The sequence below is a fragment of the Dryobates pubescens genome, chromosome 34 (genome assembly GCF_014839835.1).
Source record: "Dryobates pubescens isolate bDryPub1 chromosome 34, bDryPub1.pri, whole genome shotgun sequence".
In the NCBI taxonomy this organism is placed as follows: Eukaryota; Metazoa; Chordata; class Aves; order Piciformes; family Picidae; genus Dryobates; species Dryobates pubescens.
In genome coordinates this window covers 4,671,009-4,697,663 of record NC_071645.1, presented here as the reverse complement: position 1 = coordinate 4,697,663, position 26,655 = coordinate 4,671,009, and the positions used below count along the sequence as shown (strand labels likewise).

General features: G+C 50.8%; 1 protein-coding gene across 5 annotated transcripts in view; it reads left to right on the top strand.

The window, feature by feature from the left end:
• APLP2 (amyloid beta precursor like protein 2) overlaps positions 1 to 26,655 on the top strand; it is a 65,628-nt gene that overhangs the window by 7,601 nt on the left and 31,372 nt on the right. For all 5 annotated transcript variants that reach the window (XM_054176214.1, XM_054176213.1, XM_054176212.1 and 2 more), the window contains exon 2: positions 25,718 to 25,891. In XM_054176214.1, coding sequence (XP_054032189.1) covers positions 25,718 to 25,891 — 174 coding nt within the window. The remainder of the gene's footprint in view (positions 1 to 25,717; positions 25,892 to 26,655) is intronic.

The following is a 26,655-nucleotide window of genomic DNA, read 5'->3' as shown; positions in this document are numbered from 1 at the left end:
CTGGAGCCTTCTCTTCTCCAGGCTGAACAGCCCCAACTCTCTCAGCCTGTCTCCATAGGGGAGGTGCTCCAGCCCTCTGATCAGCTTCATGGCCTCCTCTGGGCCTGCTCCTACAGTTCCATGTCCCTCTGACATGGGGGCACCAAAGCTGGATGCAGTGCTCCAGATGAGATCTCAGCAGAGCAGAGGGGCAGAATCCCCTCCCTGTCCTGCTGCTCTCCCTGCTTTGGATGCAGCCCAGCACACAGCTGCCTGCTGGGCTGCCAGCAAGACTTGGATACAGCCTGGAAGGAAAAAAGCCCCAAACTATAGAATGTGGGAGCCAGCTCCTCTCTCCTGTGGTCTCTGTGAAGCTTCATGTGGTCTTACCCCCAGGGTAAGGCACTGAGTCATCACTTGTGTTGGGGTTCTCCTCACTATTGCCACCATGACTCATAGGTGGTGTGGTGCTGAGGTGCAGGGAGGCTGATAACTGCTTCAGTGCTCAGATCCCAGCCTTTGGCTGAGTGACAGGGATGCATTTAGGTAATTTCATCCTGTAAGCCTCTCTAACACAATTATAACAGTCAAAAGTGTGTTTTGGTTCAGGCCAAGGGCAGAGAGAGAGGCAGATACAAGCACACAGATGGCTGGGGCCATGGGTCCTCCTTACTCTAAGCTTGAGGCTTATTGAAGTTTCTATTTAAGAGCAGCTAGATATCATCTTACTGATGACTTGGAGTCAGAATCCTAGAATGGCTCAGGCTGGAATGGACCTCAGAGATCATCTACTCCAACCTCCCTGCCATGGCCAGGGATGCCTCTCAACTACACTTGGTTGCAGAAGGCCTCATCCCACCTGGCCCTGAAGGCTTTCAGGGAGGGGCCATCCACAATCCCCCTGGGCAACCTATTCCAGAGCCTCACCACCCTCATACTGCAGAACTTCTTCCTAAGATCCAGTCCAAACCTGCTCCCTTAGCTTTAAACCATTCCCTCTTGTCCTGTCTCTAAACTCCCTTATTGAAAGTCCCTCTCCAGCCTTCCTGTAGGATCCCTTCAGCTATTGAAAGACAGCTCTAAGGTCCTCTAGGAGTTTTCTCTTCTCCAGGCTGAACAGCCCCAGCTCCCTCAGCCTATCCTCACAGAAGAGCTGCATCAAGGTTAGAAAAGCTCTCTTAAGATCCTTGAGTCCAATCACCAACCCAACACCACCATGGCCACTGAACCATGTCTCAAAGTGCTGTGTCCAGAAGTTTCTTGAACACTTCCAGGCATGGTGACGACTCCACCTTCCTAGGCAGCCTGTTCCAGTCCCTGACCACTCTTGCAGCAAAGAATTTCTGTTTCAGTCAGGTGTTGATGTTTAAATGAAAGCAGTGTTTAACCTTGAAGCTTCCCTTACTCATTCAGATCTTTTTTCTCCCCTTCCCCTGACAACCATGGGCTGCTCAGGTTGTGTTTCCACATGTCTGCTGTGTTCTGAGGTGCTGGGCAGTGTGTTGGGCTCCTTGTTCTTGCAGCACAGAGGTTTTGTTTCCCTGTGAACTCCCTAAACAGGGGCTTGCATTTCCCCATGCAGCTGCTGTGCTGGGGTTCTTTCATCTGCCTCCTCAAAGCACTGCAGCGAGTCAGGGAGGAGCCCTCACGAAGCAGCTCGTGGGGCTGTCCTTGCACAGATGAAACAGCAGATTGGTGAACTGCTTTGGTATTTCCCAGGAGTTGCCCTCTGCTATCTCCACTACTGAGATGCTTAAATCAAAAGGCAAACGTTTGCATTTTTAATCTTTGGGCTTTTCCTTGCAAGGCTCTGGAGCTATTTTTAGCTGCAGCTCCCTGCCAAAAGCCTCGTCCCTTCCCTCTTGCATCTGGGCTTGATGAATCCCCACTAGTTATGATGTCATGGCAGAGTGTGAAGTGACAGCAACAGTGGGGGGGAAAGAACCCCAAACCCTGGTCCGTGCCATCTGTCACAATAAAGATGATGCACTCCTGGTAGGTCCCAAGCAGATTTGGGTTGCATGGTCACTGCAGAAGCTGCTCAGTGCTGGGAGGGGTCTGGAGCACAGCCCTGTGAGGAGAGGCTGGGGGAGCTGGGGTTGCTTAGCCTGGAGAAGAGGAGGCTCAGGAGAGGCTCTTGCTGCTCTCTACAACTACCTGAGGGAGGTTGTAGCCAGGTGCGGGTTGCCCTCTTCTCCCAGGCAAGCAGCACCAGAACAAGAGGACACAGCCTCAAGCTGTACCAGGGGAAGCTCTTCCCAGAGAGAGTTGTTAGCCCTTGGAATGTGCTGCCCAGGGAGGTGGTGGAGTCCCCATCCCTGGAGGTGTTCAAGAAGGGATTAGATGTGACACTTGGTGCCATGGTCTGGTAGTCATGAGCTCTTGGGTGGCAGGTTGGACTTGATGATCCTTGAGGTCTTTTCCAACCTTGTTGATTCTATGGTAACCTCCAGCAGAAAGCCTTTAATCACCGAGTTCTCTGTGTGGTTTTGGACTTGACCTGTTGCCAAGGCTGACTTGGGTAGTAGGGAGGCTTTTATTGGTGTTGAGTTTCTTCCCATTGGTAGTGGGGACTAGTAACTTGCCATAGATTATCCTGCAGGAATCACAGAATGGCTTAGGTTGGAAGGGACCTCAGAGGTCATCTACTCTGACCTCTCTGCCATGGCCAGGGATGCCTCTCAAATAGATCAGATTGCCCAAGACCTTATCCAACCTGGCCTTGAATACCTTCAGAGAGGGGACATCCACAACCTCCCTGGGCAGAGTTCAGAGTCTCACCACCCTTGCACTGAAGAACTCCTTCCTCAGATCCAGTCTAGCCCTGCTCTGCCTCAGCCTCAAACCATTCCCCCTTGTCCTGTCTCTAGCACCCTCAGGAGGTCTCTCTCTTCAACCTTCCTGTAGGATCCCTTCAGGTATTAGAAGGCAGCTCTAAGGTTGCTCTAAAGTCCCTCCAGAGTCATCTCTTCTCCAGGCTGAACACTCCCAGCTCCCTCAGCCTGTCCTCACAGCCAAGCTGCTCCAGCCCTTGGATCATCTTTGTGACCCTCCTCTGGACTCGCTCCAACAGCTCTGTGACCTCCTTATGCTGGGGACACCAGACCTGGAGGCAGGATTGGAGGTGGGGTCTCAGCAGAGCAGAGCCCAGGGGCAGAATCCCCTCTCCTACCCTGCTGCCCACACTGCTCTGGCTGCAGCCCAGCACTCAGCTGCCTGCTGGGCTGCCTGTGAGAGCACTGCTGGCTCCTGGGGAGCTTCTCATCAAGGCTGCCAAGTCTTTTTCTTTAGGGCTGCTCTCAATTCTACCTGAATTAGTATCATTTACTAATACCAAACATTGGTGGCTTTGTGCTGGTAGCCTCCCAGTAACTGCAGCCTGAATTAGAGAGGGGCAAATTTGCTTTAATCCACTCAATAGTCCTCTGCAAGGATGAAGTGCAGAGCGGTGATTCAGACCTGTGGTCTGAGGTCCTGAGGGGGGGTTGGGTTATCAGCATTTGAATGTGGCTCTCTTCTCTGCATAATTTATCAAAGCCCTTGCTGGAGAAATTCAATTTGATGTCTGTTCCATTTTGCACAGCCACATCACCTCTGCTGTGGGGATAGGCTGAGGGAGCTGGGGTTGCTCAGCCTGGAGAAGAGAAGACTCTGGGTGTGTGTGGGAGCTTAGGGATGCCTTGCAGTACATGAAGGCAGCTTGCAGGAAGGCTGGAGAGGGGCAGGACAAGGGGGGATGGTTGGAAGCTGAGGGAGAGCAGGGTCAGACTGGAGCTGAGGAAGAAGCTCTTCAGTAGGAGGGTGGTGTGAGACTCTGGAACAGGTTGCCTGAAGAGGTGGTGGATGCCTTCTCCCTGGAGGTGTTCAAGACCAGATGGATGAGGCCTTGAGCAACCTGGGCTAGTTGAGAGGTATCCCTGGCCACAATAGGGATGTGGGAGTAGATGATAGGAGGCTCAGGGGAGACCTTATTGGTGTCTACAACTACCTCAAGGGAGGTTGTAGCCAGGAGGGGGTTGGTCTCTTCTCCCAGACAAGCAGCACCAGAACAAGAGGACACAGTCTCAAGCTGTGCCAGGTGAAGTTTAGGCTGGAGATGAGGAAGAAGTTCTTCATAGAAAGAGTTACTGGCCGTGGAATGTGCTGCCCAGGGTGGAGTCCCCATCCCTGGAGATGTTCAAGAGGGGATTGGATGGGGCACTTGGTGCCATGGTTCAGTCATGAGCTCTTGGGTGACAGGTTGGACTTGATCCTTGAGGTCTCTTCCAACCTTGGTGGTTCTGTGATCCGAGATCCCTTCCAACCTGAGTCATTCTAGGATTCTATCACACAGCCATTGAGAAGCCTTTCATGAATGGATCCAGGAGCCAACCTGAGCACCTTAGGCTGTGTTATGGTCTCAGCCAAACTGCAGTTCTGAGTTCAGGGGATGGCACTCGGTGCTCCTGCACCTCCCTAAGCATTGCTGCCTGTCAGGGAACAGGGCAAGTGAGAGATGGTTGAGGGTGGACCTCGTGGTGGAAACCAGTTATCAGTCTTGAGTGGAGCAGGATGCTCACAGCTCCCACTTGGACTGTTGGAGTAAGATTAAGTGCTTCTGAGTGGTTTGAGTTGCAGGGTTTCAAGTAACTGCTTCATTTCTAGAGTCTTTTAAGTAGATCCTCCTAGCCTCAGCACTGGAAGTGTCAAGCAGTGGAGAAGGTTTTGGGTTTTTTAACTTGGTAGCCTGCCAAAAAAAGTTGGTTTTTTTGTTGGTGGTTTTTGTTTGGTTGTGTTCCCCTCCCCACCCCCGTTTGCACAGAGGAAACAAAGCTGTGTTGCTGCTCCTGTCACTCCTGATGAATGCTGCCTTGGTCAAATTGCCTCAATGCTTGCTCTGCACCAAAGCTCCTCAGCATGTGAACGTTCTCTTTAGGGCACCAGCTGCCTTCTCAGAAGCAATTTCCCACTAAGGCAGGCAGGAGATGGATGCCCTGCCAGGGAGCAGGCTGCATGGGAAGGCCACAGCTGGCTTTGTGCTCTGAAACACAGCTTGGGACTTGCTCTCTTCCCTCACCTTCAGCCTTCATGGTTTTGGTTTTATTTGTCCTCTAGTTGCACATGCAGGACATAAAGATTCATAGATTCATTGGATGGGTTGGCTTGGGAGGGACCTCAAAGATCATCCAGTTCCAAGCCCCCTGCCATGAACAAGGACACCCTCCCACCAGCCCAGGTTGCCCAAGGCCTCATCCAAGCTGCCCAGGAACACCTCCAGGGAGGGGACATCCATGGCCTCCCTGGTCAACCTGTTCCAGTGTCTCCTCATCCTCACTGGAAAGAATTTCTTCCTAATTTCCAGTCTAAATCTCCCCTCCTCAAGCTTCAATCCATTTGCCCTCATCCTGTCATTACAGCCCTTGTAAGGAAGTTTCTCCCCAGCTTTCTTGCAGCCCCCTTCAGGTCCTGAAAGGCTGCTTTGAAATCTCCCTGCAGCCTTCTCTTCTCCAGGCTGAACAGATTCGGATTACATCAGGTTGGAAGGGACCCTCAAAGGTCATCTTGTCCCACCCTCCCTAGAGTGAGCAGATCAGGCTGCCCACCTTGAAGTCCTTTTGCCTTCTCTCCTTGTCCCCCAGGTCCTTGACTCGGCAGCATGGCTGTGAGCAGGACTAAGAAGAGGAGCTGGATTCCTCCTGCAGCAGGGTTGTTAGGATGGCAGGGAACCTCTCAGCTGTGCTGAAATGCCAAATCCCCACTCCAGACAACAGGCATTTTGGAGCTGAGCCTGAAATTCCTGGGGCTGGATGGATTCGTTGCACTCGGTTAGCTGGGGCAAGCTTCTGCTGCTTGCTTCCCATGGGAATTAGCCTGATGAGAAGAACATTCTTCCAAGCAGAGCCTTGTGGGAGGCTTTCCACAGGCCAACTCCAGCATGGTAATGCCCTCTTGCCTTGCAGGGCACTGGCTGGAATGCATCATTGTAGTCCTTTTGTCCCAGGTGCTGGTGCATTTCAAGAGCTTGGCCTGGTGTGTCCTACTTCGTTCAGGCAAACAGCTCCCCTGGGTGCTCCAGGGAAGGGTCTTGTGTAGAAAGCTTTGGCCTGCAAGCTTCAGCTGTGCTGTTAGGAGAGCAGGAGCAAGGAGAGCCTGTGTTGTTGTCTGAGTGGCTGATAGCTTTCCTCACACTGCTCTGTTATTCTATTTAATAGTCTGTGATTATTAACTTGATTTTGATCACAGAACCCAGGGCATAACAAACATTTCAGCACAGCTGGCAGCAGAGTTAAGTGCCTGAGATGGGTTTAATGTGACCAGCTGGCTGGAGCTCCACTTGCAGCAGCAATTCCCCTGCTGTTGACTTGGAGGTGAGTTGCCACTTAATTATTTTGCTTGAAGAGGATGCTGCTGACCTGCCTCTGAGCTTGTGCCCTCACAGGGGGCTGGTAGATACTCCCTGTTCCTAGCAGCCAGCACTAAACACTCCAGATCCAAGCAAAGCACAGAGCTTTTTGTTTTGCACTGTTTGCCTTGGAATGGCTTCTGTGCTTTGCAGTATCTCCTTGAGCAGCATCCATCTAGCAGGATGGGTCTCCATCACACCCAGGCTGGTGTGTTTTCCATCGAGGGAGAGGATTAAAATAGTCATTAAGCTGCAAAATCCACCACATGCCATGAGAAGTATTGAATCAAGACAGAGCCAGGCTGAATGTGCTGGAGTGGTGCAGCCTCTTGGAATTGATGTGGATGTCTTCAACTGCAGAGGCTCCTCTTGCAGCAAGATGATACTGGGGCTGAGTTTGCATATGGAAATACTCAGTGTGGTGTTGGGCAGACCTGTTTTCCTGCTCTGATTCCCTCTCCTGTCTGTGAAGGGGTAGTTGGTCCTCTCTGCGACACCTTGGCTGCTGAGTGAAGCAAGGCCTTTGACATTGTCCCCTACAGCAGACTGCTGGCTAAGCTGTCAGCTCGTGGCTTGGACAGCAGCACTCTGTGCTGGGTTAGGAACTGGCTGGAGGCTGAGCCCAGAGAGTGGTGGTGAATGGTGCCACAGCCAGCTGGCAGCCAGGCACCAGTGGTGTCCCCCAGGGATCAGTGCTGGGCCCCATCCTCTTTAACATCTTCATTGATGATCTGGATGAGGGCATTGAGTCAGGTATCAGCAAATCTGCAGATGACACCAAGTTGGGAGCAGAAGTTGGTCAGTTAGAGGGCAGAAGGGCTCTGCAGAGGGACCTCGACTGACCGGACAGATGGGCAGAGTCCAGCAGGATGGCATTCAACAAGTCCAAGTGCCAGGGGCTGCACTTTGGCCACAACAACCCCATGCAGAGCTACAGGCTGGGGGCAGAGTGGCTGAGAGCTCCCAAACAGAGAGGCACCTGGGGGTGCTGATTGACAGCTGCCTAAACATGAGCCAGCAGTGTGCCCAGGGGGCAAAGAAGGCCAATGGCATCCTGGCCTGCATTAGGAATAGTGTGGCCAGCAGGAGCAGGGAGGTCATTGTGCCCTGTAGTCTGCATTGGTTAGGCCACACCTTGAGTCCTGTGTCCAGTTCTGGGCCCCTCAGTTTAAGAAGGACATTGAGACACTTGAAGGTGTCCAGAGAAGGGCAACAAGGCTGGGGAGGGGTCTGGAGCACAGCCCTGTGAGGAGAGGCTGAGGGAGCTGGGGTTGCTTAGCCTGCAGAAGAGGAGGCTCAGGGGTGACCTCGCTCTACAACTACCTGAAGGGAGGTTGTAGCCAGGTGGGGGTTGGTCTCTTCTCCCAGGCACCCAGCACCAGAACAAGAGGACACAGTCTCAAGCTGAGCCAGGGGAAGTTTAGGCTGGAGGTGAGGAGAAAGTTCTTCCCAGAGAGAGTTGTTAGCCATTGGGATGTGCTGCCCAGGTAGGTGGTGGAGTCCCCATCCCTGGAGGTGTTCAAGAGGGGACTGGACGTGGCACTTGATGCCATGGTCTAGTCATGAGGTCTTGGGTGCCAGGTTGGACTTGATGATCTTTGAGGTCTCTTCCAACCTTAGTGACACTGTGATACTTAAAATCCTGTTGCCTGAGCTTCACCCTCACATCAGTCAGCAACTCCAGGTCCCTTTCCACCAGGCAACTTCCCAGCTGCTCTGCCCCAAGCCTTAGCAGTGTTTGCTAGAATGCCAGAATTAACCTGGGGAACAAATAGTGGCCCCAAAGCAAAAGGACTGTTCTTCTTATTGCCACCTCTCTGGGCTAATCTTTACATCTCTTTTTATGGCTCAGGTGTGGAAATATAGACAACCCCTAATGGAATTGTGCAGCTGGGTAGTTAGTCTTTGCTGTCCAGGCTTCAGAACTGCCACCCAGCCTAGACACTCAGGAACTTATTTTGTGCCAGTTACCTGACCTGTTTGTCTCCTCTGACTGGTGTTGCAATCAGATACCTCTGGGCAACCTGATCTAGTTGAGGATGCCCCTGCTTACTGCAGAGGGGGTTGGACTAGATGACCTTTGGAGGTCCCTTCCAACCCAGACCATTCTATGGCTCTACACCAAAATTCTCAGAGTCCTTTAAATGTTCCTAGCCTCATCAGACACATTCATCTGGTGCTGGTACCACTGCTGTTTGGGCTAAGTGGGGACTGTGCAGGGAGAGGCAGCCTCAAAGATAATTAAGCTGGAGTGTCTTAAGGAGCTTCTTCAGGGCTCTCAATGCCTTAATTCGTTTCAGATGTCCAAAATGAGGCTTTGAGGATGAGATTAGCCTTAGTGGGCTGTGTCTGAACTTAACTGGTAAAAACCAAACCCACTTCTCCCCAGGGTTTGAACTTGGGGCAATGTTTTCATGCTGAACTTTGGGCAACATTTTCATCCTTTGACTTTGAGAAAGCTCCACTGAAATAAACCACTCAGCCTATGGCTAGGAAAATGATGAGTGGCCTATTGCATCAATACACAAATCAATTTCCCCCCCTCCAATCCCCAGCACAGTGATGGGATTTAGCTGTTATGTTAAGTCAGCATTTCCACTGCTGTCTGCCTGCTTGGAGGGTCAAGGAAAGTAAAACTTGTTTGTGGTGTCTCACCACTTGTTTATTACTCACTCAAGTGTGTGCCGCGTTGGACAAGGGCATTTGAGCAGGCAAGAAGTGCTTCTTAGAGGAAAAAGTAAACAGCCTCCCCCTCTTCTCCTCTCTGATAGCCTCTTCCAAACAGGAAAATACAGAATTATTTGCAACCACACAGGAGCAGGCAGTGTGAGCTTGCAGCCCTAGAGGCCACTTGCCCCCTGGGCTGCAGCCAAAGCTGTGTGGCCAGCAGATCCAGAGAGGTGGTTCTGCCACTTTGCTCTGCTCTGGTGAGACCTCACCTGGAGTATTGTGTCCAGCTCTGGAGCCCTCAATACAAGAAGGCCATGGAGCTTATGGAGCAGGTCCAGAGGAGGGCCACCAAAATGGTCAGGGGGCTGGAGCACCTCTGCTCCAAGGACAGGCTTGAGGGAGCTGGGGGTGTTCAGCCTGGAGAAGCGGTGGCATCCTGAAGCTGAGCCTGAAATTCCTGGGGCTGGATGGATTCGTTGCACTCGGTTATCTGGGGCAAGCTTCTGCAACTTGCTTCCCATGGGAATTAGCCTGATGAGAAGAACATCAGGCTAATTTTCCAAGCAGAACTCTATGGGAGGCTTTCCACAGGCCGTCTCCAGCATGTTAATGCCCTCTTTCCATGCAGGGCACTGACTAGAATGCATCATTGTAGTCCTTTTGTCCCAGATGCTGGTGCATTTCAAGAGCTTTGCTGTTCTGACATGCCTGGTGTCCTACTTTGTTTAGGCAAACAGCTCCCCTGGTTGCTCCAGGGAAGGGTCTTATGTAGAAAGCTTTGGCCTGCCAGCTTCATCTGTGCTGTAGAAGAGAAGGAGCAAGGTCTCTGGGCAGACCTTCCAGTACTTGAAGGATGGAGAGAAACTGTTTCCAAAGGCCTGCAGTGATAGGATATGGGGAAATGACTTCACACTGGAGAAGAGCAGATTTAGATGGTTGGTAAGAACAAGTTCTGAACTGTGATGGTGCTGGAACATGGAACAGGTTGCCCAGGGAAGTGGCTGGGGCCTCGTCCCTGGAGATTCTCAAGGTGAGGCTCGACAGGGCTCTGGGCAGCCTGATGTAGTTGAGGATGCCCCTGCTGACTGCAGGAGAGGTTGGAATGGATGACCTTTGGAGGTCCTTTCCAACCTAGAGCATTCTATGAGTCTCTAATCTTGCAGGTTTTTCCTCTACTGCACTTGCAGCTGGAGAACATGGGGAGGGAGAGAGGGGTGGCAGAATAAAACCCACTTCAGCTGTGTGAAGAGGGACAGCCTGGAGAAGTGGTTTTAAAGAAATAAATAGTACCTTTCAGCAACCTTGAAGAAGTATTCCTGCTGAGGTGCTGGGAGCTGTTGATGTATATGGCCTCTCTAAAGCCTAACTAGATTGTGTGAAACTGTTGTGCCTGCTCTTTTTCCAGGGGCAATTTCCCTGGCTGCTGCGGAACAGGCACTTGGCGCTTCCACGGCGGTAATAAAGCTTTCAGCTCCTCGTGGCTTTGTGCTTCCAAGCTCTTAGGGAAGTGTCACATTGCTTAAAACTCAGCAAAGGGCTGACCATGGAGGTGTGCAGCTGCAGTACAGGGCTGCTTGAGAGCGATGGGGCTTGGGCTTGTTCAGCCTGAGAACCAGCAGTGAGAACCTCAGCCAGCAGTGTGCCCAGGTGGCCAAGAAGGCCCATGGCATCCTGGCCTACATCAAGAATAGAGTGGCCAGCAGCAGCAGGGAAGTCATTGTACCCCTGTACTCTGCACTGGTTAGGCTACACCTTGAGTCCTGCGTCCAGTTCTGGGCCCCTCAGTTTAAGAAGGACATTGAGAGACTTGAAGGTGTCCAGAGAAGGGCGAGGAGGCTGGGGAGGGGTCTGGAGCACAGCCCTGTGAGGAGAGGCTGAGGGAGCTGGGGTTGCTTAGCCTGCAGAAGAGGAGGCTCAGGGGAGACCTTCTTGCTGTCTACAGCTACTTGAAGGGAGGTTGTAGCCAGGAAGGGGTTGGTCTCTTCTCTCAAGCAAGCAGCACCAGAACAAGAGGACACAGCCTCAAGCTGTGCCAGGGGAAGTTTAGGCTGGAGGTGAGGAGAAAGTTCTTCTCAGAAAGAGGAATTAACTATTGGAATGTGCTGCCCAGGGAGGTGGTGGAGTCCCCATCCCTGGAGGTGTTCAAGAGGGGATTGGATGTGGCACTTGGTGCCATGAGGTCTGTGGTGCCAGGTTGGACTTGATGACCTTTGAGGCCTCTTCCAACCTTGGTGATACTGTGATCTTAGAGGACTTCCAGCCTCAGTGATTCTGTGGTTCCCTGAAGTTTTTTACCATGGCCTGGGTTGCCCAGAGAGGTGGTAGATCCTCCATTCCTGGGCCCATTCCAGGTTAGGTTGGTTGGGGCTCTGAGCAAGCTGCTCCAGTTGCAGATGTCCCTGCTGACTGCAGAGTTGGGGGATTAGATGACCCTTAAAGATCCCTTCCCACCCCAAACTTTCTGTGATTCTTCCACCAATCTAATGTTCATTTGTAGCTCAGCTAAGCAGACAGGAGAGAAGAAAGCCCTGCTGTCTATCCCCCCCTTGAGAACTGCCAGAAAATGCTGAAGGAAACTTGGGGGAAATGGTTATGAGGGCAGCAGAAGTGGGAGCAGGATAGAGGGGCAGAATCACCTCCCTCATCCTGCTGGTTGCACTTTGAGGTTCTAGGCTAGCTTCTGTTGAACCAGTTTTACTTTCTGGATCAGCAAACTCAATAAAGGGGATCTCAACCTAGCCAGCTTTAGCCTATAAATTACCACATCATTGTCTGACAGCATCAGTCAGCTCCTCGCAGTAGAGCCTGCTTGCTTCCCTTAGAGGACCTGTTTAATACATCCATTAAAGTTCTGGAATGCTGGCCTAGTTATGCTAGGTGGCTGTGACTAATAAACCACCAGCTGATAAATTAATGCTTCAGAAATTAAAATGCTCCTAAATTAGGGGAGGATTAGCTTTTATAGAGTGAATAATGGAAAGCCATTAAGCCATTACCGAGGTCCTTTCTTCACTTCCTCTGACCCTGGTGGTGACAAAACTTTAGAGGTACTTCAAAAGGCATTTTGTCCTTTGACCTCTCCTGGGTCAGAGTGCTGAAGCTAGTGTTTGAGCTCCAGGGGATGGATAGATAGAATCACTGAATGGTAGGGGTTGGAAGGGAGCTCTGACCATCAAGTCCAAGCCCCTGCCAGAGCAGGATCACCTAAAGCAGATGACACAGGAACACATTCAGGTGGGCCTTGCAAGTCTCCAGAGATGAAGACTCCACAACCTTCCTGGGCAGCCTTCTGCCACTCTCAAAGTCAAGAAGATCCTTCTCGAGTCTACCTTGTCCCCTCTGCTTTGGAAGAAGGGAGCAGAGGGTGAGATTGAGTCTGATTGTTCTCAGTACTGGGGTTCTTCTGTGAGCTGTTTGGCTGTGGGGTGACAAGCTTCAAAATAAACAAGCATGGCAAAATCTGATTCTTGGCAGGGGGAAGCGTTGCTCCGAGCCACCTTCCCACACTTCAGCCTCTGTGCTCCTTCAGGCAGGTTGTGCTGCTTGTTCTTCATCCTGCTCTCGCTTGCTCACCTCCAGGTTGCCAGCACTGGTGGAAAGAAACTGGCAGCCATAATATCATAGTATCAGTCAGGGTTGGAAGGGACCACAAGGATCAGCTAGTTCCAACCCCCCTGCCATGGGCAGGGACACCTCACACTAGATCAGGCTGGCCAGAGCCTCATCCAGCCTGGGCTTAAACACCTCCAGGGACGGGGCCTCAACCACCTCCCTGGACAACCCGTTCCAGGGCTTCACCACTCTCATGGGGAAGAACTTCCTCCTCACCTCCAGCCTGAATCTCCCCACCTCCAGCTTCATTCCATTCCCCCATGTCCTATCACTACCTGAGATCCTGAGAAGTCCCTCCCCAGCCTTCTTGTAAGCCCCCTTCAGATACTGGAAGGCCACAATGAGGTCCCCTCGGAGCCTTCTCTTCTCCAGACTGAACAGCCCCAACTCCTTCAGTCTGTCCTCATAGCAGAGCAGCTCCAGCCCTCTGCTCATCCTCGTGGCCCTGATGGCTTTGCATCAGTTTTGTTGCTGTTCACTGGGATTGAAAATAGCTGCAGTCAGGAAGCTGGGAGATCAATTTTGTTGTTCTTCTTTGGTGAGAATTGGAGGTGGTTTTGCCAAGTTAATTGTCCTGTGTTCATTTTTCTTAGCCAGAAGCGGCAGGAACCTCTCCTAAGGGGCAGCTGACTGCAAACTAATTGTTCTTGGGGTGATGTTTATGTTGGGTTTTTCTGTAATAAAAACAAAATACCATTTCCTGCAGCTGAGTCAACTTGCAAGGTGGGGAACCTTGCACCAGCAAGATGTGTTTTAAAGCACTGATTTCTTTCTCTCTAGGTAGTGAAGGGTCTTTCTAAGACACTTTTGGTTTGTGAGCAGCGCTGTAAAGGTGCTGCCTGAAAGATCATAGAATGGTTTGGGTTGGAAGGGACCTCCAGAGGTCATCTAGTCCAACCTCCCTGAGGTCAGCTGGGACATCCTTCACTACAGCAGGTTGGTCAGAGCCATGCTGAATCTGACCTTTTATATCTCCATGGATGGGGCCTCAACCACTTCACTGGGCAGCCTGTTCCAGTGTTCCACCGCCCTCATGGTGCAGGGCTTCTTCTTCACACCCAGTCTAAATCTCTTCTCTCATTTCAAACCATTAGTCCTCATCTTATCCCTGCAGGCCTTTGGAAACAGTCCCTCTGCAGCTGCCTTGTAGCCCCCTTCAGGTACTGGCAGGCTGCTATCAGGTCTCCCTGGAGCCTCCTCTTCTCCAGGCTGAACACCCCCAGCTCCCTCAGCTTGTCCTAATAGCAGAGGTGCTCCAACCCCCTGATCACTTTTGTGGCCCTCCTCTGGACCTGCTCCATCAGGTCCATGTCCTTCCTGTCTCGAGGGCTCCAGAGCTGGATGCAGTACTCCAGGGGAGGTCTCACCAGCTCTGCTGGCCACGTTTTTCCTGTGGCCTAAGATGCTCCGTAACAAGCCAGCAGCAGCAGCTCTCAGAATAAAGAACAGGAGGAGGTGTGGGGGAGGGTGTGGGGAGATGTTTGTAGCTTAAAATCCTAATTTGTACTATCTCCTGAATATATTTAATAAGAGCTAGAGTGAAGTTCCCCTTTCTGGGTAATATCTGCTAACTCCTGGCTATTTTCAGAGAGCTGGGACTTGCAGGAAGAACCTGTGCTTTGAATAGAACTTGAAACATTTTAAATATAAACATCTCCTCACTTGGGACCCTGAAAACAGCAAGGCTGTTCCATCCTTTTTCTGGTGATGTATTAATTTTGGGCTGGATCATCATGTACTGGCCAGGCGCTGGGAGCAGCAGTGAAGATGAAAGCAGCTCTCTGTTTTAGCTGTGGGGTTCTTCTTTTCCAAGCTGGTTGTTAGCCTGGTTTGGAAAGCCAAGAACTGAATCCTGTGGCTTCCTCTTCTAGATCTGAAGCTTGATCTGGGTGGTTTGAAGGGCAGAATGGCCAATGAATGTGTTTGGGGGGGGTGTTTCAGGATGACCCTCCCCTCAGTTAGAGCAATGCCTTCTGAATCCTTCCTGTCTGCTGTAGGGAAGTTCATGTGCAGCCCAACTGCAGGACTTTGAGCTACCAAATGAGTGGTTTTGCAACTGTTTTGGAGCAGAATGACTGTGCACAGAAATAGCTGATCTGTGATACTGCCTGGAGATCAAAAGAATCTGGGGAGAGCTTAGAGCAGCTTTTCAGAGCCTGAAGGGGGCTCCAGGAGAGCTGGGGAGGGACTTTAGACAAGGGCTGGGAGTGATAGGATGAGGGGGAATGGATTGAAGCAGGAGGAGGGGAGATTTAGACTGCAGATTAGGAAGAAATTCTTTCCAGTGAGGGTGCTGAGACTGGAACAGGTTGCCCAGGGAGGCTGTGGATGCCTCCTCCCTGGAGGTGTTAGAGTCCAGGCTGGATGAGGCCTTGAGCAGCCTGGGCTAGTAGGAGGTGTCCCTGTGCATGGCAGTGGTGCTGTAACTGGATGACCTTTAAGGTCCCTTCTAACCCAAACCACTCTGTGAATTTATGAACCTTGAAAGGGAGAGAAACTTGATCTCACAAATGGTGGAAACCCAAACCAAACTGCATTGCAAGCTGCCTTCCCATGAGTTATCTTTCCTTTACCTTGCATTTTTCTCCAGGTATTTTTTTCCTTGCCACTTCAGATTCTTGCTGCTCTGTTAAAATGTGCCCTTGGATTTCATGCTTGCTTTTGGCTAGTTGTGTGTTAGACAAAGACAGTATCTGGGTTTCAAACTGGGGTCACTGGAGCGGTTAGATGTGTGGTTAGGCAGTAACCACAGGTTCCTACAGCAGGCTCTGCACTGCAGGCTTGTGTGTGAAGCTCCCAGTGAGCTTCCCAAGAGCTCCAAGACAAATATTCATGCTGCTTTGAGAGAGATTCTCTTTGGGTTTGTACCCCTCTGGAATGCTAAATCAGTTGGAGTCAATGCTGAAGGTTTGATGGTTTTTGCCTGCCTGATGTTAATAAGAGTTTCTCAGGGTCTGCTTTCTGCTACCTCTGTCCACTTGGGAAGCAAGTGGGTGAGTTGTCTGGGGGGGAGTTGGGATGTTTTAAGGCAGAAGTTATTTTTGCTTCCAAACAGATTTGCTTTGAAGTGATAAAAGGTTTTGTAGATGTGCTTTACTGTGTGGTATGGGATCTCTGTATCCTGGTAACAGAATCCCTGTGGTTGGAAAAGACCTTTCAGATCAGCAAGTCCAACTACTATCCAACTCTGGCAGGGCCACTACTCCACCACAGCCACGCTGATACTCACTGGCTCTTAGGTAGCTGAAGTGCCTTAAAAAGTGGAATTGTTATTGAGCCATGTGGTGAAGTTACCCCCAGAATGGCATATCCTGGTGGTCCTCCATGCATGTGCTGGTGGCAGTGAAGCCTTTCTGCTCCTGGTAGCTCCTGTTAACAAGGAGTGTGGCCAGCAGGTCAGGAGGGGTGATGCTTCCCCTTTGCTCTGCTGAGAGCCCACCTTCAATACTGCATCCACTTCTGGTGCCCCCAGCATAAGGACCCAGAGCTGTTGGAGTGAGTCCAGAGAAGGGTCACAAAGATGATCCAAGGGCTGGAGCAGCTCTGCTATGAGGATAGGCTGAGGGAGCTGGGAGTGTTTAGCTTGGAGAGGACTCTGGGGAAGACCTTAGAGCTGCTTGCCAGTAGCTGAAGGGATCCTTCGGGAGAGGGTGTCTGGAGACAGGACAAGAGGGAATGGTTTGAAGCTGAGGGAGTAGGTTTGGACTGGATCTTAGTAAGAAGCTCTTCAGTATGAGGATGGTGAGACTCTGGAACAGGTTGCCCAGGGAGGCTGTGGATGCCTCCTTCCCTGGAGGAGGCCTTGGGTAACCAAGTCTAGTGGAGAGGAGTCCCTGACCGTGGCAGGGAGGTTGGTGTAGATGATCTCCAAGGTCCCTTCCAACCTAAGCCATCTATGATTAAACAGGCAGCTCAGTTATGAAGGTTAGATGTGGAAGGAGGGTCAGATGCTCTTCCTAGGCAGAGTGAAAGACTATTAAACCATGGCTGCTTTCCTACCTTCTGTTTTAGCTCTCCCCTCCAACTGTCCAGGAGGACAAAATTACCCCTGTGGCTTTTTTCCTTCAGTAGATCTTCAGTGTACATGAGCACATGAGCTTCCACTGAAGTTTTCTCACTTGCTGGCTGGCTAACAGGACATCTTGAGGCTCTGTGGTTCAGCTGCCCAACTAATTCATGTGGGAAAGCAGTAATTAGTGTTGCTGTGCAAGGCAGAACGATGACAGAGATTGGAGCGAGGAGGGGTTGAGGATTAAACGGGCTGAGCCCACTGACTGTGACCTGAGGCAAGTCACTTGACTTTGTGCCTTTGTTTAGCCCAGTAATAAATAGGTCTGGCTCTCTGTCCTGGAATGTGACTTAGAACTGCTCCATTAAAAAAGGTACTTTAAATAGCTGTGTTTTGCTGAAAAGGGGAAGGCAGGAGCCATATGTGCAGCATGAAAATTGCTCCTTGTGTCCTTGTGGAAGGCAGCCTGGCTAGTAAGGCTTATCTGGACCTACCTGTGCACTGGGGAAGGCTTAGTAAGGGCATAAGAGTGCTGCCTACCTCCTTCCTCCTTCCTACCTCTTCTCCCCCCACTAATTTCCAGGGTGTTTTTGGTGCAGAAGTGTTCCAGCCCCAGCCATTACACACAGGCTTTAGTCAATCTGTTTTTAAAGGACACTTCTGAGTACAGTAACATTTGTTCAGGGAATGTTCCAATCGAGTTGTTCTGAACTTTGTCTCTTGAGGGGTAGAAGTGAGGATGCCAAAGGCAGCCCATGTTACACAAACAACTTCAGGAAGCCAAGACTCTGCTGAATCGTGGCCTTGCTGCCCTTGGTGGCTGCTCCCTGAGCCCAGCCCTGCACCAGGGCTGCCTGCAGTGCTGCTTTCCCTATCTGCAAGTGGCAGTTCCTGAGTGCAAATGTCTGACAGGCAGATTATCTGCCCAATGACTCATGTAGGTTTGGTTTATGGAGCATGATCAAGGGGGGGGGGGGGGCGGGGGAATAATCTGCTGCCTCATTAGCACAAATTCCAAGGGCAGAAAGGCAGCCTGTGAGTCACAGGTAGTTGGAAATTTCCCTTCCTTCCCTACAGAGAGGAAGAGGAAGGTGCAAAAGCAGTGAGGAATAAACATAAGCTCCAGGTTTCAGCAGTAACCACTGCTTTGTAATGATGAGCTTTGGAGGTCCCTTCCAACCCAGACAATTCTATGGTTGCTGTCAGCACATAGGGAAATACCACAGAATCACCAAGGTTGGAAGAGACCTCAAAGATCATCAAGTCCAAGCTGTCACCACAGACCTCATGACTAAACCATGGCACCAAGTGCCACATCCAATCCCCTCTTGAACACCTCCAGGGATGGGGACTCCACCACCTCCCTGGGCAGCACATTCCTAACAGCATTGCTAACAGCTCTCTCTGGGAAGAACTTTCTCCTCACCTCCAGCCTAATCTTCCCCTGGCACAGCTTGAGACTGTGTCCTCTTGTTCTGGTACCTAGATTATTGCCACTGAAATTCCCAATGCTGCATTTTAACCCTAAACATCTACATATAAACTGCACCCAAGCTGGCACTGCAGCTCCTGCTGCATTTTGGCTTCCAGTTGGGGTTGGGTTTCTTTGGTTTGGTTTTGGTTTTGCTGGTGCAGGATTCTCTCCCCCAGAAGTCAATAAAGGACAAGCAGATGAGAGCTCCACCCCTTCCAGCAAGTCAAAAGTAAGCCAAAGACTGCTTTACTGAGATTTCTGCCATTTAAATTCCAAAGCAAACCCAGGCTGGTATTATCAGCTCACACCAGATCTGCCTGCAGACAATAATTCTTCCTGTCTTGGCCCCCTGCCCATGTGCATTATTGTAATTATCAGCAATTTAAAAAAAAAAAGAAAAAAACTCAAGCAATAAAGCCAGGATGAGCTGCTAGGCTGGAGATTTACTGCCTGCTGTGTCAGGCATTCATTAGCCTTCCTGGGTTCAAGCCACCTAGCTGCTGAATAAAAGCAGGAAGAGGGGGCAAAGGAAAACAAAGCATGGAACCCAATTTGCAAGCTCTGCTCCGGTTTACAGGTTGCAGATCTGAACCCAGTGGAGTTGTAAGTGTGCTCTTCAGGAGTTCTTGGGTGTCAAGGCTCTCTGCCAGCTTCATACAATCAGTCAGGGTTGGAAGGGACCACAGGGATCAGCTAGTTCCAACCCCCCTGCCAGGGGCAGGGACACCCCACACTAGATCAGGCTGGCCACAGCCTCATCCAGCCTGGGCTTAAACACCTCCAGGGCTGGGGCCTCAACCACCTCCCTGGACAACCCATTCCAGGGCTTCACCACTCTCATGGGGAAGAACCTCCTCACCTCTAGCTTCATTCCATTCCCCCTAGTCCTATCACTACCTGAGATCCTGAGCAGTCCCTCCCCAGCCTTCTTGGAGCCCCCTTCAGATACTGGAAGGCCACAATGAGGTCCCCTCGGAGCCTTCTCTTCTCCAGACTGAACAGCCCCAACTCCTTCAGTCTGTCCTGCTTGGTTTGCATTTTGCCAGGGGTTAGCCTCTCCTTATGGAAGGAGAACCCCTCCCTGCTCTGTAGGGAGCAGGCTGCAGCTGGGCTTTGAAGCAGTCAGGTCCCTGCACAAGTGCACCTCCTGCCAGTTTTTCAGCCAAGGGAAGGGCGAGAGGTTCCAACGGTGACGCATTTCAAAGCGGCAGCCGTGGAGGGTTATGCTCACAGGAAGGCTGATAAGGTAACAAGGCTCATTTTTATATCAAAGGCCCTGTTAGAATTCCTCAGTGATCTTCAGAGGCTTCAATTTATATCCTTCAGAGCTGTGGATATCGCACTGACATGGGAGGAGTGGCAGTGTTGTGCTCCAGATAGGAAATGGTTGGGGTTGTTTTCATTCCAGAAAAGCTTGCTGCTTGCTTCTTGAAGCAAAGGTGGGAAATGTCATCTCTCTGCCTAGGGACTGTGCTGAACAGCATGTTCTGAAGTCTCCCCAAGTTGTGCTTTGTGTGTCTCCTGGTTTAATAAACTCTCTTACTTCTGAGGGGCTTCACTTAATTAAAACCAGCCAGCACAAGTCATCGTTCCAGGTCCTGCCTGGCATTTTTGTGTCAGTGAGGCAGCAAATAGGTTGTGGAATACTTTCTGAGCAGGACATCTGATCTGACCTGCAGACAATCTTGCAAAATGCTCTGTGTGTTTTCTTCTGAGGCAGTGAATGCCCTCAGCAGCTATTAATCTGTGTTCCCTGGCCACCAGCACCATCAGAGCTTTTTGTTTTGTTTTCAGCAGCTTATAAATTCCAGAAGCTGGAGCTTCAGTTTTAAAACAACTCAATCTTGGTGGTGGTTTTTATTTAATCCAGCCAGGGCTGCTTGGGGATTGCAGCAGAGGAAGTCTTGAGGGGAAGCACAGGCAGGGTGAATTTTCCTCTCTTTCTCAAGCCTTGCAGCCCTTCTGGGGCCAGCATCTCTCATGGCGCTTGTGCAACACGCGGTGAACACGTCCAGTAGCTGATGTGTTTGCACCAAAACTCTGTTCTCTGTTTATGTATATGCCTGGATTTTCCTTAAAAGCAATGTTCTCTTTGGGATAAAGAGAAAGAGAGCCTAAGATTCCCTGCTAAGCTCTCATCCATCATGGTTTTGCTGGAGTAAAGACTCGCGTTCTGGCTAATCATGCATAGTGTGGCCAGCAGGAGCAGAGAAGTTATTGTGCCCCTGTACTCAGCACTGGTTAGGCCACACCTTGAGTACTGTGTCCAGTTCTGAGCCCCTCAGTTTATGAAGGACATTGAGACTCTTGAAGGTGTCCAGAGAAGGGCAAGGAGGCTGGGGAGGGGTCTGGGGCACAGCCCTGTGAGGAGAGGCTGAGGGAGCTGGGATTGTTTAGCCTGGAGAAGAGGAGGCTCAGGGGAGACCTTACAGCAACATTCCAGTACCTGAAGGGATCCTACAGGAAGGCTGGGGAGGGACTTTTTACAAGGGCTTGTAGGGATAGGACAAGGGGGAATGGTTTGAGAGGAAGTTTGGACTGAATCTTTGGAAGTTCTTCAGTATGGGGGTAGTAAGACTGTGGAACAGGCTGCCCAGGGAGGCTGTGGATGCCTCCTCCCTGGAGGTGTTGAAGGCCAGGCTGGATGAGGCTTTGAGCAGCTGAGTTGAGAGGCATCCCGAGCCATGGCAGGGAGGTTGGAGTAGATGATCCCTGAAGTTCCTTCCACTCTAAGCCATCCTCTGATGATTTGTGGTGTCTAATCTCCCATCCCTCCTGTGAGATGGCAGACAACTTGCAGCAAGAAGAGACACAACTCTTTCTAAACCATTGAGAGCAGGACTCTGTGGGTAAAGCTCACTGATCAAACCCCTGTCACAAGCTGCAGAGACCAGAGGTGAATAAGAGACTGGATTCTTGGGCAAGAGACACTTCCATTAGGGAAGAAGATGACTTGGAGGTTTGAATTCCAGTGTTGGGTGACTGTAAATCAGGCCCTGCGTGACAGGCTAAGGAATGTAACTGACATTAACAGGCCAGAGATTTATGTCTTCATGGAATCAAATACTGCTTTGGTCTTAGAAAGCAAACTGGATTACAGAATTACACCAAAAGGCAGGGAGAATTTATTGTGAAGCATCTTGGAAATGCAAGTGCCAGGGAGGGAAATAATCACTTGTGTAACAGTCCTTCCCTAAAGAACCTTCACCTTGCTCTCAGGTTATGGATCTTTGGTACCAGGTTAATAGCTACTAAAAAATTGCTCACCAAGGATGTGCAGAACTGGATCATAGACTCATAGAAGGGGTTGAGTTGGAAGGGACCTTAAAGATCACCCAGTTCCAACCCCCTGCCATGGGCAGGGACACCTCCCACCAGCCCAGGTTGCTCAAGGCCTCATCCATCCTGGCCTTGAACACCTCCAGGGAGGAGACATCCACAACCTCCCTGGGCAACCTGTTCCAGTGTCTCCCCACCCTCACTGTCAAGAACTTCTTCCTAATCTCCAGTCTACATCTCCCTTCCTCAACCTTCAATCCATTCCCTCTCATCCTATCACTACCAGCCCTTGTAAAAGTTCCTCCCCAGCTTTCTTGTTCAGTCTCTGGATGCCTTATGTGTGCAGCCCCTCCTGAGCTGTCACTCTGCTTGTCTCAGAGATGTAATAGTTGCTCCCCAGCACTGAAGGAGGTGACTGCTTCCATTTATGGCTGGGAAATTCCCAAAGCAAAATGTGCTGTCAGTTTGTTCATTCCTCTGCAATGTAGAGTGGGTGAAGGCTCTGAAGTGCTGAAGAGCTTAACTGAGGACATGGCTGCATCCCAAGCTTCGTGCCGGTTTACATGTTCCCCAGCTTGCCTTTTGCATGGTAATGCTTGAATGCAAACTAACCTCAGGCACCATCAGCCTGAGTGATCTGCTTTTATTGTTGAGAGGTAGTTGTGGGAGGCAACAGAAAATGGCTTTGTCCCAGAAACCCCTTGTAGGGAACTTTCTTCACTGCTGACCTAACAGTGTTGAAGGGGTGGCCTCCCCTGGTACAGGTGTGCTTCACTGTGTTCTGCCCTTGCAAGTACAGTGAGCTACAAATGCTTAAACCACAGAACCCCAGCAGGGTGGGTGTTGGAAGAGAGCTCTGGAGATTGTCCAGCCCAACTCCACTGCTAAAGCAGGGTCGCCCACAAGAGGCTGCCGAGGACCACTGTGGCCAGGTGGGTTTGGGATCTCCAGACAAGGAAGACTCCACAACTGCTCTGGGCCGCCTGCTCCAGGGCTCTAGCACCCAAAGAAGTAAGGAAGTTCTTCCTCATGTTCTGGTGGTTCCAGTTTGAGCCTGTTGCCCCATGTCTTGTTGGTGGGCACCGCTGAGAAGTGTCTGGCCCCCAGCCCTTTAGCTTTTGCTGAGCAGTGAGAAGATTCCTTCTCAGGCTGTTCTTCTCCAGGCTCTCAGCTTCTCCTCACAGAGATGCTCCAGGCTCCTCTGCATCTTTGTAGCCTCAGCTGGACTCTCTCCAGTAGTTCCTTGTCTCTCTAGAACCAGGGAGCCCAGAAGTAGACCCAGGGTTCTAGCTGTGGCCTCATTAGAGCAGAGGAGAGGGGGGAGGAGGACTAGTTCCAACTGATGTGGCTGGAGTTGAGTTGGCAGTGGTAAAGAATTGAAGCCCATTACTCAGAAATGTTGTTTTGCAAGCCCCAGGGTTAAAGATCCCACTCGTGGCTAACAAGGTTCCTTAACTCACTCAGCAGTGCAGTTCCACAGAAGTCTTCTTCCATTTGACTGGAAATGGTGAAATCAAGCAAGTAATTGGTGGGCTTTGGGAATTTAGCATGGTGAGGTATAGCTGAGGCAACAGCCCCTTTGCCTGATATGCAAACTATGTGAGCAATCCAGGGAGGAGGAGGAGGAGTGATTACCTTCACCATGCTGAGCTGTCAGGCCAGAGAGACAGCGAAAATAAACAGGAGCTTGCATCGGCATGTAAATAGAGAGTGGGCATGACTTCAGGAGCTTGGTATGTGTTTGAACAGCAGCTTGCCTCATGCCAGAGCTGGTTTGAATGGATTACTTACGGATGTTTCCTCTGGGATGGAGCCTGCACCTCTCCTTACCTTCCTTTGCTGCATACTTGGGAAGTTTGCTTTGAAGAGAGCAGACTGCAAGCCCCGGCAGTGTTAATGATCTCCAAAGCGTTCACAACAAGCACATGGGCCAAGGGCTGGAGCACCTCTGCTGTGAGGACAGCCTGAGGGGGCTGGGGCTGTTCAGCCTGGAGAAGAGAAGGCTCCAGGGGGACCTTGGAGCTGCCCTCCAGAGCTTGAAGGGCTCCTGCAGGAAGGCTGCAGAGGGACTTTTCATAAGGGTGTCCAGAGACAGGACAAGGGGGAATGGTTTGAAGCTGAGGGAGGGTAGGGTTAGAGAGGATCATAGGAAGAAGCTCTTCAGTATGAGGGTGCTGAGACTCTGGAACAGGTTGCCCAGGGAGGTTGTGGATGCCTCCTCCCTGGAGGTGTTGAAGGCCAGCTTGAATGAGGCCTTGAGCAGCCAAGTCTAGCTGAGAGGTATCCCTGGCCATGTCAGGGAGGTTGGAGTAGATGACCTCTGAGGTCCTTTCCAACTTCAGCCATTCCGTGATGATTTTAATCTCTTTTGATGTCCTGCTGCCCTCTTACAAGGGTTAATGTGTTGTGCATATTTGATCATGCATTTCTTTGTGTTCATTTCAGCTTGGTGCTTGGGTGCAGCTGCAGTGTTGTCACAACCCAAAACTGTGCTGGGGATTGTTTCCTTTAACGTGTCGAGCCTTGCACTCTCTGCAGAGTGGTTGCTGGTACCAATGTGGGGGTTGTTTGGAGAGAGATAAAAAGGCATTCTTTGAACCAAGTTTGTGTGTCTGTGTTTACAGAGTTGGGAGGGATCATTCCATGCTTGCCTTTTTTCTTCTGGAACAGTATGGCAGGGAGAAGTTCAATCTGCAGGCAGGACTGGGGGCTTAGGGTAGTGCTGCCTGCCAGGGGAAAAAGCAGCTTAGGGGCAGCAGTGCCCTGAAGCCTCTGTGTCTTGCTGCTTCTAATCTGCCTTGTCTGAAGTCGTTGCAATGGATTTCATTCCTCTAAACACCTTAAAGAGCTTTCCATTTAGGAGTTGATCTGGATTTTTTTTGCCTCATACCTCTTCCTTTCTTCCTTTCCCAGCAGCCAGTGGCTCTGTAGGGAGGGGATGCTCACCTCCCACCAGCCACTCACTCTCTTCAAGGGAAAAAACAAGCCTGCAATTTAATTTAATCCTTTTTTTTCCCCTCCTTCTTCTGGTCAGCCAGCAGGGTTTCAGAAAAGGATCCTGACCTTGTTTTCATTGATCAGTCTGCAGTTTGACCTGAACTTGGGTCGGGGTCATTGGGTTTTTGCCTGCTGGGGCAGGGTGGGAAGTGCAGAGAGCAGGCATCAGAAACCAGGCAGCACGAACGCCCCTAGGAGAGCACTGGACGAGAGAGAGCAGGCTCTGAGGAGCTGTTTGCACAGCTGTGGTCTGATTCAGCAGAAGTCCTCTTCATTTGTCTGTTTGGGCAAGAAGCTGAGGTGTTTGTATCCCAAATAATAGAAGATTGGGGGAGAAACAAATGGCTTTGAACTCTGGGCAGGATTCTTGCAGTTACTTCGAGGCTGTTCAGTCTGGAGAAGAGAAGGCTCCAAGGTGACCTCATTGTGGCCTTCCAGTATCTGAAGGGGGCTCCAAGAAGGCTGGAGAGGGACGTCTCAGGTAGTGGTAGGACTAGGGGGAATGGAATGAAGCTGGAGGTGGGGAGGAAGTTCTTCCCCATGAGAGTGGTGAAGCCCTGGAATGGGTTGTCCAGGGAGGTGGTTGAAGCCCCATCCCTGGAGGTGTTTAAGCCCAGGCTGGATGAGGCTCTGGCCAGCCTGATCTAGTGTGGGGGGTTTGGAACTAGCTGATCCTTGTGGTCCCTTCCAACCCTGACTGATACTATGATACTGTATGAGTTGTATCAACATCTGCTTTGTGTGGAACCTCACAGAGGTGTTTCTGCCAGAAGTTATTTGTTGTTCTTCAATGACTGGCTTAAGTTTTTCAGACACCACCTTGAAGTGTGCAATACTCTTGGGTTTGGTAAGCTGTTGTTGCAATATTGGTTGCCAGGGGTGGTCTAGGTTGGATATTGGGGTAGAGTGGGTATCACTGATAGAGTGGTCAGGCTGCCCAGGGGGGTGGTGGAGTCACCATCCCTGGAGGTGTTCAAGAAATGTGTGCACCTGGGGACATGGTTCGGTGCACATGGTGGTGTTGGGTTGATGGTTGGGCTCAATCTTAGAGGCCTTTTCCAGCCTTAATGCTTCCATGACTCTATGAAAGGAGTCTGGAAAAGCAAGCACGCTGCTGGTGGAAACTGGGAGTGGGCTCAGCAGTGGGAAGGAACTGCTTATACTAACTTGTGAAGTAAGTTAGCAAGGCTCCACTGATACCTGGATTAAGCAGAAGCTCTGTGTGAAGATGCCAGAGGGCTTCTGATCCATGCAGCTGTTCTGCTCTCCATCAGATGGTGCAATCCAAGTGCTTTGTTTTTGTTTGTCTGCACAGGCACTCGCAGCCAATGCTGGGACAGGGTTTGCAGTGGCAGAGCCTCAAATTGCCATGTTCTGTGGGAAGCTGAATATGCATGTGAACATCCAGACTGGGAAATGGGAGCCTGACACTTCTGGGACCAAGAGCTGCTTTGGAAGGAAGGAGGAGATTCTGCAGTACTGTCAGGAGGTGAGTTTTGCTGTGTGATCCTCAATCTCCTCCACTGCTAAGGAATTGGATTCCAATTTAGGCAGTCAACAACAAATTAACCCTGCAGGAGAGTAGCTTGTGTCTGAGTAGCTCAGTTCTCTGAGCTGTCTTGCTGAGTTACTGCTCAGGAAGAGCAGGGAGGATTTAGGAGCTACCTCTGCTTTAGATCACTTTACACTGCCCCAGAAGGTCCTCAGTGTGTAAGTCAGAGAGGTGTCTATGCTTGCAGGACTTTCTCCAGATGTTCCCTGAGCTGCTTATCAGCAGCTGCTCCACGTTGTGCCAAATGGAACCTGGCACCTCTCCTGATTAGAATGTGGCTGTGTAGCTCTTGGTGAGGTGTTCAGCCAAAACACTGGGAAATGAAAATATTTGTCTAGTGTTTCTAGGCTCCTTCTGCTTCATTATAAACAGCTTCTCCTTGCAGCAGTGCTCCAGATAGACACTCATCAAGGCCAACAGCTACAGTCTTTAATTGCCCCTCTGAGGTGACAGGCACATCAATTACCACAAGGAATGTATTTTTAAATGGGAAAGTGACAGAGCACACCATGTCTGGGCTGGAAAATTTTGAGAAGCTATTTTACAAGGCTGATAGAACTGGGGCTGCTTTTGGTTCATGTAGTGGAAGCCTAAATATAAGTCAGTGTCTGGACTTCAGAGCTGCAGCAGGACATGAGGATCGTATTAATACACCAGAAATGGAGCAGGCCTAAGGAAACCTGAGCAGCTAGGTGCATAAT